This window comes from Eretmochelys imbricata, chromosome 10 (assembly GCF_965152235.1).
Source record: "Eretmochelys imbricata isolate rEreImb1 chromosome 10, rEreImb1.hap1, whole genome shotgun sequence".
NCBI classification, from domain to species: Eukaryota; Metazoa; Chordata; order Testudines; family Cheloniidae; genus Eretmochelys; species Eretmochelys imbricata.
The window spans coordinates 12,141,417-12,153,842 of record NC_135581.1 but is presented as its reverse complement, the minus strand read 5'-3'; the positions used below and the strand labels follow the sequence as shown (position 1 = coordinate 12,153,842).

Below are 12,426 nucleotides of genomic sequence, written 5' to 3'. Positions count from 1 at the left end.
AGAAAGTGACAGAATGCTTTCTATAAACTGCAGGGGGATTGAGGGTAAGCAGATTTCGGTTGGAATTTGGCCAGGACACCAAGGTTAACAACCTACTCTTCCAAAAAAAGGGGTACGACACCTTTAGTGACAGCAAGTGGCCTGGACTTTGATTTTAGGTCTCATTAGAAATAAGGAACCTGCAACAGTACCCCGCTCCCTATCATTAGAACAGGGAATTGGCTTGTTACTGACTCAGAGGGAAAAGTTTCACCTACTGAGGCCCCAACATCACTTCCTGAAGCACCCACCTGGCACAACCAGCAAGATCTGAGAAAAAACAGCATAGCGTGGTATGGATGCAGGCAAAAGAAACTAAAGCACAGAAAAATCTGCGAACTATCCTCTCTCAGACAGATTCTGTTTTTAATTTACAGGTGCAGGCCCTCTAGTATAAACAGGTAACGGGAAACAAGGGGACTAACAGTGGACAACAGGTGCAACTTTTAAATGCCATCCACTCCCTTTCTGGCCTCCTTTGCAGTCAGACACACATTCATCACCAGCGCAGACATGGTGGACAGTGACAAATTTTACTAGCTCTGGCTTGTCACTTCAACAAAATTAGATTATTTTAATATTAATTCATTACCCAATTTAATTCCAATTAATAATCTCCATTACAAGGCCCTGCTTTGGCAGTGATGATGGGGAAAGCCTCTGCTATGCAGCAGACACAGCAGCTCCTTTCAGATCAACCACCTGTTTTATAATGAGATCTCCCAGTCCCTTTGCAAGTGAAGGACTCAAAATTCCACTGGCAACACTCAAACAGAACATTGTACCTATGAAATGGACTTGTAGCTTCCTTTTTCAGTGGACTGTAATGGGGGAAACCTTGGTCCTTTTTCCAGAGGGCTCCCAGTTTGGCCTAAACGTAGGGAGATGTCCTACTTATACGCTCATCCTTGCAGAAGGCAGTAACAGCCTGGACTGTATGTGGCTTATGGCCCAAATCAGAAGACACCCAGGTCATTCTCTTATCCCTGAATTAGGGTTCAGAAAAAAATAGGGAATAGAACTTCCCATTATATATAATCAGATTGGAATAAAACATTTTGGGAGGCTATTACCAGATTTAGTATTAAAAAAACACATTTAAAACAGGAAAGAGAGCCCTTGGATTCCTCATGAAAAATACCCACCTTCAGCTAAACACAATACTGGTTTTAAGCAGGGATTACGGTGGGAAAGCAGATACGTATAAGGAACATTCAGCAACCTGAGTATTCTCTCCTTTTCCCACCCCCGGCTAGTGACATAAACAAACTGACCCAGTTGGCTAGTCCTGCCACATATCTATCCACTACTAACTAAGATTAAACTCCACCTCTAGAACGGGTAGCTCTGGAAATGCCAGAAAACAAAACCAGAGGCCAATCATAAACACACAAAAGAGCCAAAAAAAGGAGGGCAGGAGGGAAAGAGGAAACAAAAATGAGGCAAGGAAGGAAAGGAATGGAAGAGACAGCATGGAACAGGAAAATAGGAAAAGGAGTGGGAAGAAATTTAGGAAACAGAGAAGGTAAAAGGATTGGAGTTTACTCCAAGCCTGGGCACTGCTTCCCTTCCCCACCTTCTCAAAGCTATTACCGTTTGCACTCCTGTTTCTGGGACAGGAAAATTAGAACTCACCAGATGGCAGCCTGACCTTGGTCCACACTCCACTGTTAGACAATCCAGATCCGAGATGGCACCAAGAGAGAAACAAACCACCCATAAAGTTATAGCCCATTCCAATAATGGGGCTGCCACAGCTCTGCCCCATTAATACTACACGGTCCTGTGTCCCATTTTTATACTGCAGGATAGAGGACAATAAGTGGTTATAGCTCATACTGTCCAAAATTCGCCTTTGCAATAGCCATCTTATCCATTTTAATAGAGACTGTTACGGCATAAATGAGAGAAAAGGACCACTGAACTCCATGGCAAGTTGCCAACTTGTGCTGCAGCCTCCAGTGGTTATGCTCAAAGAGATTTAAAGTCCAATATAACCTTGATTTTTAATAGAGTCACATTTAATGAGCTTTAGCGTCCACCATAATAATTTCCTTATTACCTCTCCAGGAATTGGAACCGTGGTCAGAGAAAACGTGCTACACTCCAGCCCAATGAGAAAATTTAATAATAGCCAACACATTATTATCAAAACCATCAACATCATTGTCCTTAATGTCTTTTTTGGTTGCTGTAATTATAATCCTTCAAACCTTAAGCATAATTGCAGCTCAGACAAGCTTGCTGAACATAGCAAAGACAACTGGCTAAAGGCCACCCATATTTCTCATCTCTGACAGTGACCCATTCAGTGTATATGGGTACTGTTAAAGGACAAGGGTTAGCAGAATGTGACAATCAAACTTTATATTTACGTACCTGCCAAGCACTAGAAAGCAAAGTTATACATGGACCTTCATTGTCTTTTTGACCCAGACCTACACAGCCACTTTTTTCCTGTAGGAGGAGGAGGAATCAGTCCTAGGTTTTGACCTATCCAACTCCACCAATACAGTTCAGCCCTGACCTGGAGGGTTTGCCCACCTCCGAAGTTTAGAGTGCTGAACTTGCCCATCTCATTGCACAGGTAGATACAACAACTGTCCCAAAAAGTGATGCAAATATCATTCCAGTTCATGACATTTTGCATGGAAACGTCAGCTCCCTGTGGCTTCAGTGAAAATCTGCCCCTTACTGTTCACCATAAGCTCCAGTAACACTAATGACAGTCAATGTGAACAAAGAGAGTTTCCCCAGCAAGCCGTTCAGTTGCATCTTGTATACAAGCTACACTGGAAGGCACATGGCAGGACTGCTCCACCACCATTTCTTGTAGGCAATGTTCGTATGATTTCATCCCCATGAAAAGAAAAAGAGGGGAATCTCTCATTCCCCACCTTGGGAAAACCTGGATTTGGTTTTTTGGTGACATATTCATCTATGTTTTCTAAGCATCCCTAGGACTGTGAGTAACAGGCGTAACTAACCCTTTCAGTGCTAAGTGATCTAACAGTATCATGCATGCCTTCAAATAGCGCTCCACCTGAATAGTCCAACATACCTGGCACATCCCAATATTGCCATTCTTTTCAATGGCTACAAGACTATGCCATTGAAAACCAGCATGGTTCTGCAGCAAAATAAAGGTGTTAAACTAATTACTGCATTGTTGTCAGCAGTGTGTCTACATGAGAATGATTCACACGTGGTCATGAAACATGAGAAAAGGGGGCTCTTCTTTTTCTCCTTTATACAAACCAATAACACATCTGTTTCCTCTGATCACACCGTCCATCCAGGGGCCCCTTCGGTGCATTCCTCTTAGCTATTTTTTCTATTTTGTTTACATGAATACTTCCATATGCACTGAGATGCACCTGGAGGCTCCAAAGGTCCCTTCTGTGACTGTGATAAACAACCGCTAGACTGCAGCCAAAAGCATACCCGACCCCAGCTAGACTGATGGTCTCTCTTCTATACAAGTCAGCAAACAAAAGTCAGAATGACATAGCAGGGGGCTCAGAAGAGAAGGGACACAAACACACTAGACATGACAAGCTGAAAATAAACTGAAACCCAGAGAGCTGTTTGTTTTACTGTCAGAATCAAAGAAAGAATAGAAAACAACTTAAAAATGTATCCCCTGTGAGCTAGAGACAAACTTGGTAGCATTCTGGCACAGAGACGCCTGACGAACAGCTACAAGCAAACTGAGGGACAGGATGCGGAATAAAAATGAACAGCAAATCAAAGGGGGCATACATGAGAAATACACCTCCCTCCCCTCAGAGGAAATGGTCTAATTACTCTATATTATACCCCAGAGATTCACTCAGCAGTGGCAGAGCCAAATATATGACCTCACCTCTTCATCCTCTCTGCCACTGATGGTAACAGCACCCTCTGGGTTTGAGGGGCAGTGACACCCACATATATATCTGCAGCATTAGACACACTGGACTGTGCAGAAGCATAATGGGAGACCGGCACTAAACAGCCACAGTGAAATTCAGATTTGAATTGCACTGCAAACACCATCCCTGAGAATTCCCTCTCTCTGGGACCCTTTCACTGGAAACTCCTTGGAGTGGGAACCGTCTTCCTTAAATGTTCAGAAAGCACCATGACCTAGTTGGTGCTACCACAAATAGATAAACAGTGTGGATGGACTGAGTCTGTACCTGTAACCTCAGTGACCTCTTAACCCTCTCTCCCCACAGAGAAGCAGTTAATGCCATACCTCACTCAGACACGCCACCTAGATTTTCTGTGTAATTATTTGTATTTATTTAGTGCCATAATCCACCGAGATGTTGGGATAAACCCAATAATGAAATACTATCATTTGAGCTAATGGAAAAACTAGCAGGCTACGTTCAGAATACTTCCGTGCCATAACAATGAGAGTCACTTCCACAGGGGATTTCTTTACACCAAGGCTGAGAAGGCTCATGGGTCACAAATTTTCTACATATGCAGCCTCAGAGAAAAGCACCGTCTTCTGGGCCACACACCTTAAAGAGCAACATTCCCTGCAGGCACTAGCCTTACGTGCACTGCCAACATCACAACACATTAGCTCCCCACAGCCCTTCCTTCCATTGTGTAGATTGGTTTATTTTTCTCTTCAGCTATAGCAAGGGAGTTTTGAGGGCAAGTACATGTGGGTCAGAGATTCAACAGTTAGATCTCTTGGGTTCTCCAGTGTGAATCAACTCTGCCTGGTCACTTCTCAGTGCTTTAGGTGACAAGTCAGACTTTGCTAATATTGTTACCTTGATTTACAGTGTTTTTGACTGTGTACGGGAGGGTGCTGAACCTCACAGCTACTGTATTGTAAGGTCTCAGTCCTGTATTTGAATAGAAGAAAGACTCTGTACCTCAGGAGAGTCTCAGATTCTGTGAAGTGTAGATGTACTTTATTTTCATGGAGTAGTCAATTTCGCTGTGATTAATGGGGCACATATATACTGATAAACAATATTTGTTTATTTTAAACCAGGTCAGAAAAGATTTCAGCCACTTATTTCTCCACAGCTGAGTTATTTTCTGCTATCCACGAGACCTCCAGAGCTAAGTCCAGCCATGAAAGGAGGGATATATTTCCTTTCTGCCCTCTATCAATACTGCCCAGCCAAGGTTACTTCATTTACTGTATATAAGAGCTATAAGATAGACACATGGCTAGAGGCCAGCAAAGTACCTGCAATTTCTTGGGATGACTGCAAACTTCCAACCATCTCCAGATTCCCAGGGATGGAGCCTCCTCCTTCCAGGACCCTGACCAGCTCTCTCAGCCTCTCACACTCTTCCTGGAGCTGGTGCTGTTCCTCCTTTCGCTGCTGCTTGGCCAGGCTTGCTGGATTCATGCTGAAGTGAAGCACTTTGGTTTTACTGTGGTCATAGTCACCCTGCAAAATCCAAACACGGTAAGAAAACTGTGTAACTGGTCCGAGTCCCTACAAACTGCACAAGGAGGCAAAACACAGCAGATATACACATGGAACATGGTACACTTACAGAGCATTAATGTCACAATTCCAGCAATGAAAACCAGCCAAAGAAGAGGCTGCTTTCTCCCAACCTCTTAACTAAGGGGTTCTCAAACTGGGGGTTGTGACCCCTCAGGGGGTCGCAAGGTTATTACATGGGGGGTCGTGAGCTCTCAGCCTCCACTCCAAACCCCATTTCACCTCCAGCATTTATAATAGTGTTAAATATTTTTTTAAAAAGTGTTTTAATTTATAACAGGGAGTCACATTCAGAGGCGCGCTGTGTGAAAGGGGTAACCTGTACAAAAATTTGAGAACCACTGTTTCAACTGAGCAGAACTTGCTCCTGGATGACACCTTCATTATTAAGTTTAACTCCAGAAATGAAGTTTTATGGTTGCATGTTAAATCCCCTGATAGCAGGAGTTTATAATGAAGCCTTAAACTACAGCAAGACACATAGTGCCAGCCTAATTTATTAGTACAAGTCTGTGATGTCCACAGGACTCCAGTGCTGGAGTCCTTAGTGAGTTGCATCAGTCTGTCCCAAGCAAGTAGAGACATGTCATTTTACACTTTTCTTGAAGGTGAATTAGATTTAGAGCAGTTTAACCTGCGAGTCAAATCCTAAAATAATGGATTAATATGCCTTCAAAGTGAGAGGGCAACACTGATATTATACTTGTGGTTTCAAAGACATGATCTTCACCTGGACTGCAGAAAGCTTTATAACCCTAAAATGAGCAAAACCTCCGCTCACCCTGGCTCTCATTGCATCCTGCTCAGCTGAAGTCCAGAAATGTGGCCTGCATAAAAAGGCGTTTAACATGATAATATTTTACATTTCCATTATACCTGAGTTTCAAAAGTGATTTTACAAATAATAAATAATCTCAGCCCAAGTGTGCGGTAGGTATTATTCCAACTTCATTTTTTCTTTAGCACTAAAAATGTGCTAAATGTTTAAACATTGTACAGACAGACAAACTGAGGGATAGGGAGGCTAAAGGACTTGATCACTATCATACAACAGCTCACTGGCTAAGCCAGGCAGAGAACCCAGGGGTCCTGACTCTTAGGCACTTTTTCTCTCCGCTAGAAACATTCCCTACAGATACCGTGATGCTTGCTATAGAGTCTGTTCCAGATTTCAATTGACGTTGTTGTGTTGCAGGCTCGTTTGGTAAAATAATAGGAACTGAAGTGGCCAATGTCTGCATTTATGAAAAGTAAAAACTCTTCTTATATGGCTCTGTTAACCAGAAAGACTGTTCAACCTACTAACTTTGTTGACCACTGACCCTGACCTGATATCGGAGGGTCTATAGTTTTGGGTAAAATAATATAGAAGTTATCAAACTGTAACAAACAAGTACATGAACCAAAATATATGCATTAACAATAGGCTTGGCTATAGGTCTTAAGCATTAAACTGGAGTGAGGCCTAGTGGAAGTTGGCAGTTGGTATAAGATAGCATGAGTATTATTGTGCTTGACGGAAGGTTATGGAATTATATGTGCTTGACCTAAGGTTATAAAATTTAGCAATGTTTCTTGTGATAGTTTAGTAATGCATTTGATAATAAATAAATAAAACACAAAGAGGTAGCATCTTAGGGGATTTTTGTAGTAAGAGCTAACTGTATTGATGTACCTAAATTACTGCAAAACGGACGGATGCAAATGGTTGGGTAAATTGTTGGAAATGTAATTATGGACAACCAGAACCCTAAAATTCATCTCCTAGAATACCAAATATGAATAAAGGGATGAGACTTGACTTGATTCAATATGGCCCTGGATGTATGTGGGTGGAATAGGGAAAGGTGTATAAGAGGTTGTCAAACCCATCCTGAGCTGGGACACTGGGATGATGCCATGGGACAATCGCATAGGAAGTCTGGCCCCACTCCATCCTCTTGGGGGAATCGCTACTTATTTTTTTCTTTCATTTTTGTTTCTGATGGTTCCCATAAGGTTTAAGTATGCCCAGTGTAAGACTGTAAGTATGACCAATGCAAGGAACCACTTTACTGTACTTATCTTATTCTTATGCTTAAGTACATTGATTTTTCTATCATTTCAATTACATTCGTCTGTATTAACTGAAGATCCTAAAGGTTGTGTGTGTGATCCACCAATTTCATCTTATTAACTAACTCTACAGCCACCTGAATAACCTACAGACTCTTGCCTGACATTTCCCTGACACTCCCTACCCTCTAGAATTCACACTACATCCTTGATCCCACAATCAGTCAGTAAGGAAAAAAACAGCAAATAAAAGACAAATTTTCCCCTCTTTCTTTTTAGAGCAGAATGTCAGTGAGGGAGACAGAACCTTAAGGGTTAAATATCTCACAGTTGTTTTAGTGCCCTCTAGTGGCCTTACTGCTACTCAGCTTCCTTGTTTCAGTAATATTCCCATGGAAAACATGTTGGTGACAGGGACTCTGCAGACAAAGTAGAAGGGTATATAAAGTGCTGAGTTCTGAACATCCATCTCAAGCAGCCCTGGTGTCCTGGAGCTCTTGGCAGGTATGCTCCTCACTCTCTGAAGCTCCTTCCCCACAGGAAAAGGACCAGCAGCTCAAGCCACTCTGCTCCCTGGCTCTGCTTTCCCTCTAGGAATTAGCTGCAACTTCCCTATTGGACGTTGGCTGCTAGGTTTTGTCCTGGCAGGGAAGGAGGGGGAGAGTATCTGTGTAAGTGGGTGTGCGTGACAGCAGGGGTGTTTGTGAGGGAAGGCGAGCCTGCTTGGGTTTGGGCGTGAGAGCGGTATGCATGTGTGTGGGCATACACTGTTGCGGGCAGGCAGCTAGCTGGAATGCTGCTATACTCTGAGCGCGGTAGTGCCCTATAGCTCCGCAGTGGCCCCCTGCTGGCTGTCTCATCTGTAACTAACATGCACTCATCTCCCAGCACCACCCCCTGCAGCTGCCTCCTAAAGAGGATGAGAGGTCGCCAGTGCTGAGAATTGGCTGGGAAGCCTGCAATCATGGAGACAAAAAGAGTAAAGATCATTCAGAATTGGGGGGAGGAACAGACTGAGGAGCAGAAGTTTTCAAACAGATCGAAGTTGGGGAGGCGCACACACTGGTGAGGATTAAGCTATTCCCTGCCTTCCCTCACCCTTGAAGAAGAAAATAGCCTTACAAACTCTACACCATGTGGCCAGGACCCTCCAGCAGCTGGAATCACAGACACCACCCGCTCCAAGCTTATCAGGCAAGTTGTCCCTGCCAAACATACCACACACTAGCATCTATGAGTGTGGACTGTTCCCTGAGGCAGCGACGTACCCAGGATCATTTGAACACAGGACTCTCCTTCCCCTCCCCTATTACACAGGCAGGCTAACCGGCAGGTCTTGAGTCAGGGAGTTTTCTCCCCAGTCTTCGCCCTCACTTTGCTTTCCAGGGAGGGGAAGAGGTTCAAAATCACAGTTAACCGCACTTTGGTTGCCTGGTGAGAGGACGCTTTCATTCCATGAAAATGTTTACAAGATACAAGGTGTGGCTCCCACTCTCTTCAACTAGGATTTTATGCTGCATTCACCACTGCAGTATCTGAGCACCTTAACCTAGCTCCTCTCACACAATTATGTGCTGGATACTAAACTGAAAAAATCAGACAATACTGGAGATTACTGACACCTTCCCTGTTGAGACCACTTTGACCTGCTAGGCACTAGTTTGTTCACTCCAATTTCTTCCTGCAATACAGTCTAGTTTTTCAAAGGCATTGCCACAAAACTACAGTTCTTATCTCTCTACCAGCCTTGTATATTCCCTCCCTTTTATAACACATGCCCTTGCTAGAACATATTCTTAAATCAGCACTGAAACACAATCTCAGTCCTAGGGGCTCACCAGCTCTCCTGACATAGTTGGTGAATTCATTAGTCCGATGTTACACTTCATTCACAGACAAGCACACATTTAAAAACCTGCTGTGGTATGAAGACAGTATCTTATCGCCATTATAGAATCAATCTCCTTTTAAATTTCTGGGAAAGATCACTATCATATTTGCTCTGTTCCTTCCAGCATCAGGACAGGGACACTGGCTTCCTCTTTATTCTACACAGTGCAGATCACTATTTTCCCCTAGGGCTAAAATGTTTTATATAGTGGTAGCATCTAGAGGCACCAAGTGAGATGGGGTCCCATTGTGCTAGGAACTGTACACACAGCATGACACTGCCCCTTCCCCAAAGAGTTTACAATCTAAATAGACGAGACGACTACGGGTGGGAGGGGAAAGAGGTACAGACAGATGAATCATAGAATCATAGAATATCAGGGTTGGAAGGGACCCCAGAAGGTCATCTAGTCCAACCCCCTGCTCGAAGCAGGACCAATTCCCAGTTAAATCATCCCAGCCAGGGCTTTGTCAAGCCTGACCTTAAAAACCTCTAAGGAAGGAGATTCTACCACCTCCCTAGGTAATGCATTCCAGTGTTTCACCACCCTCCTAGTGAAAAAGTTTTTCCTAATATCCAACCTAAACCTCCCCCACTGCAACTTGAGACCATTACTCCTCGTTCTGTCATCTGCTACCACTGAGAACAGTCTAGAGCCTCCTCTTTGGAACCCCCTTTCAGGTAGTTGAAAGCAGCTATCAAATCCCCCCTCATTCTTCTCTTCTGCAGGCTAAACAATCCCAGCTCCCTCAGCCTCTCCTCATAAGTCATGTGTTCTAGACCCCTAATCATTTTTGTTGCCCTTCGCTGGACTCTCTCCAATTTATCCACATCCTTCTTATGAGTTATCTTGCCCAAAATCAAACAACAGGGTGGTGACAGAGCTGGAAACGGACCCAGGTCTTCCAAATCCTAGTCCTGTTCCTGGCCACTGGACCACACTGCCTCTCATATAAAATATAATAATGCTAAGCACCCAGTAGAAGCTCATTTGGGAAATGTTTAATTTATTTACACTACCAGAGTTTCAGACAAATGGGGGAACCTTCCAATGCAAATTTCGCATAGTAGGGGACATCACAACTTCAGATAACAGGGGTTCAGGTGTGTATACATTAATATTAGACCTCAAAAATGGTATCATGACTCCTTTCACGTGACGTTTTCCTTGAAACTTCAGAAGGCCAGTAGTGATCTGGATTGGCTTTAGGCACAGATATGGTAGCAAGTGGCTACAGATACCAGACTGCAAGGGAGCATCAAAAATCCCAGCACCACTTGAAGGGAAAATGGAGCCTGGAGCCCCATGCTGGTCAGAAGCAAGGGCCTGGAAAAAGGCAAGCAACATACTGGAATCCCAGCAGCTTGACAGAATGTGATTTACTGATTTCTTCCCCCTGCAATATACCATCAAATATTGCTGCCCCTGTTTTTCATTCTTTTGAATTTGAAGTAGGGGACACAAAATGTTGGGGGGGTTGCACGTATGGCAAGCCACACCTGATCTTAAGCCCCACCTGATCTTAAGCCCCGGAGACAGACGAAACAGTGGACTCTCAAGAAGAGGCATAGAAGATGTACAATACACAGGATTCTTTGAACAAGAGACGGGAATCCCGAGCAACTCGGGAGCCATCTGCTGTGGCTGTTGCGTCTGTACTGAACCAATGCAGAGTAAGAGGCATCTTTTTATTACATGTTTCAGTTTGATGTAAAACGTGTTCTGTGGTCTCCAGAGAACGGTGAAAAGCTTGTTCGGCGTTCGGATTGCTGGGATTAATGTGCAGAAGCAACTGGCTCTTCCCAGGCTTGGAGCATTTCTTATAGGGAAATGTGAGACATGTTTTGGGGAGAGATCCTACGTGAGACCTGCAGACAATCCTCTTGTTGGAAGAACATAAAATGGCCCTACTGGGTTAGACCAAAGGTCCATCTAGCCCAGTATCTTCCGACAGTGGCCAGTGCCAGGTGCCCCAGAGGGGGTGAACAGAACAGGGAATCATAAAGTGATCCATCCCATCGCTCATTCCCAGCTTCCGGCAAACAGAGGCTAGGGACGCCATCCCTGCCCATCTCAGCTAATAGCCATTGATGGACCTATCCTCCATGAATTTGTCTAGTTCTTTTCTGAACCCTGTTATGGTCTTGGCCTTCACAACATCCTCTGGTAAGGAGTTCCACAGATTCACTCTGCATTGTGTGAAGGAATACTTCCTTTTATTTGTTTTAAACCTGCTGTTTTAAATGCTGCCTATTCATTTCAGAAAAACATAGTAAGGATTCCTCAGTCCATCTGGCAGTTGTGTAGGTGGAAGGTCTGTTCTTCTCAATAGCACATTATTTTGTGACTCAAACTGGGTACGTGTACTGAACATTTTGCTAATAAGTGCAATAAACTTGGTGAAGGGTACAGTGCACTTAGTGCTAGGATCCCCAGCCAGCCATATTTCTTCTGTCTCAGTTCCCTTCAGTGCCCTTGAAATTTGAGAAGCATAGGAATGAGAAAGTAACTTCAAGAATTAGACACAGTAATGACCTTCACTGGATCTTCCTTCATGGAATAATGTTGAACTGGTAATTCTGATGTGACAGAAAGAAGTGCAATGACTTGATTGATTGCTATCAGGTGTGGCAGACACTTGAGCAGTACAGTGAATTATTCATTCTTGGAAAGTAAGATGCTAACTGGTTGATTTGTTGCTTGAGGAAGCAAAACCATATCTGTGCAAAAATGGATCTATATCTTTTACCCATTTCTACGAATGGCTCAGCTCTGGTAGCCTCAATGATGCTCAGACCTCTCCATGGAGATGACTTGATGCCTCTTAAGTTCATGTGTTCCACAACTCATAACATGTTGTTTTGATGTGCTGCCTTTAGCTTTCCGAACAGGCCTGCCTGGGAATTTAGTTGAGGGCAACGGTGGACTCCCACAGAAATCTTCCCACTGAACGCTGAGCAGCTACAATC

The 12,426-nt window shown here is 43.8% G+C and overlaps 1 protein-coding gene across 3 annotated transcripts in view; it reads right to left on the bottom strand.

The window, feature by feature from the left end:
• MAD1L1 (mitotic arrest deficient 1 like 1) overlaps positions 1–12,426 on the bottom strand; it is a 554,397-nt gene that overhangs the window by 165,961 nt on the left and 376,010 nt on the right. For all 3 annotated transcript variants that reach the window (XM_077827951.1, XM_077827953.1, XM_077827952.1), the window contains exon 16: positions 5,243–5,450. In XM_077827951.1, coding sequence (XP_077684077.1) covers positions 5,243–5,450 — 208 coding nt within the window. The remainder of the gene's footprint in view (positions 1–5,242; positions 5,451–12,426) is intronic.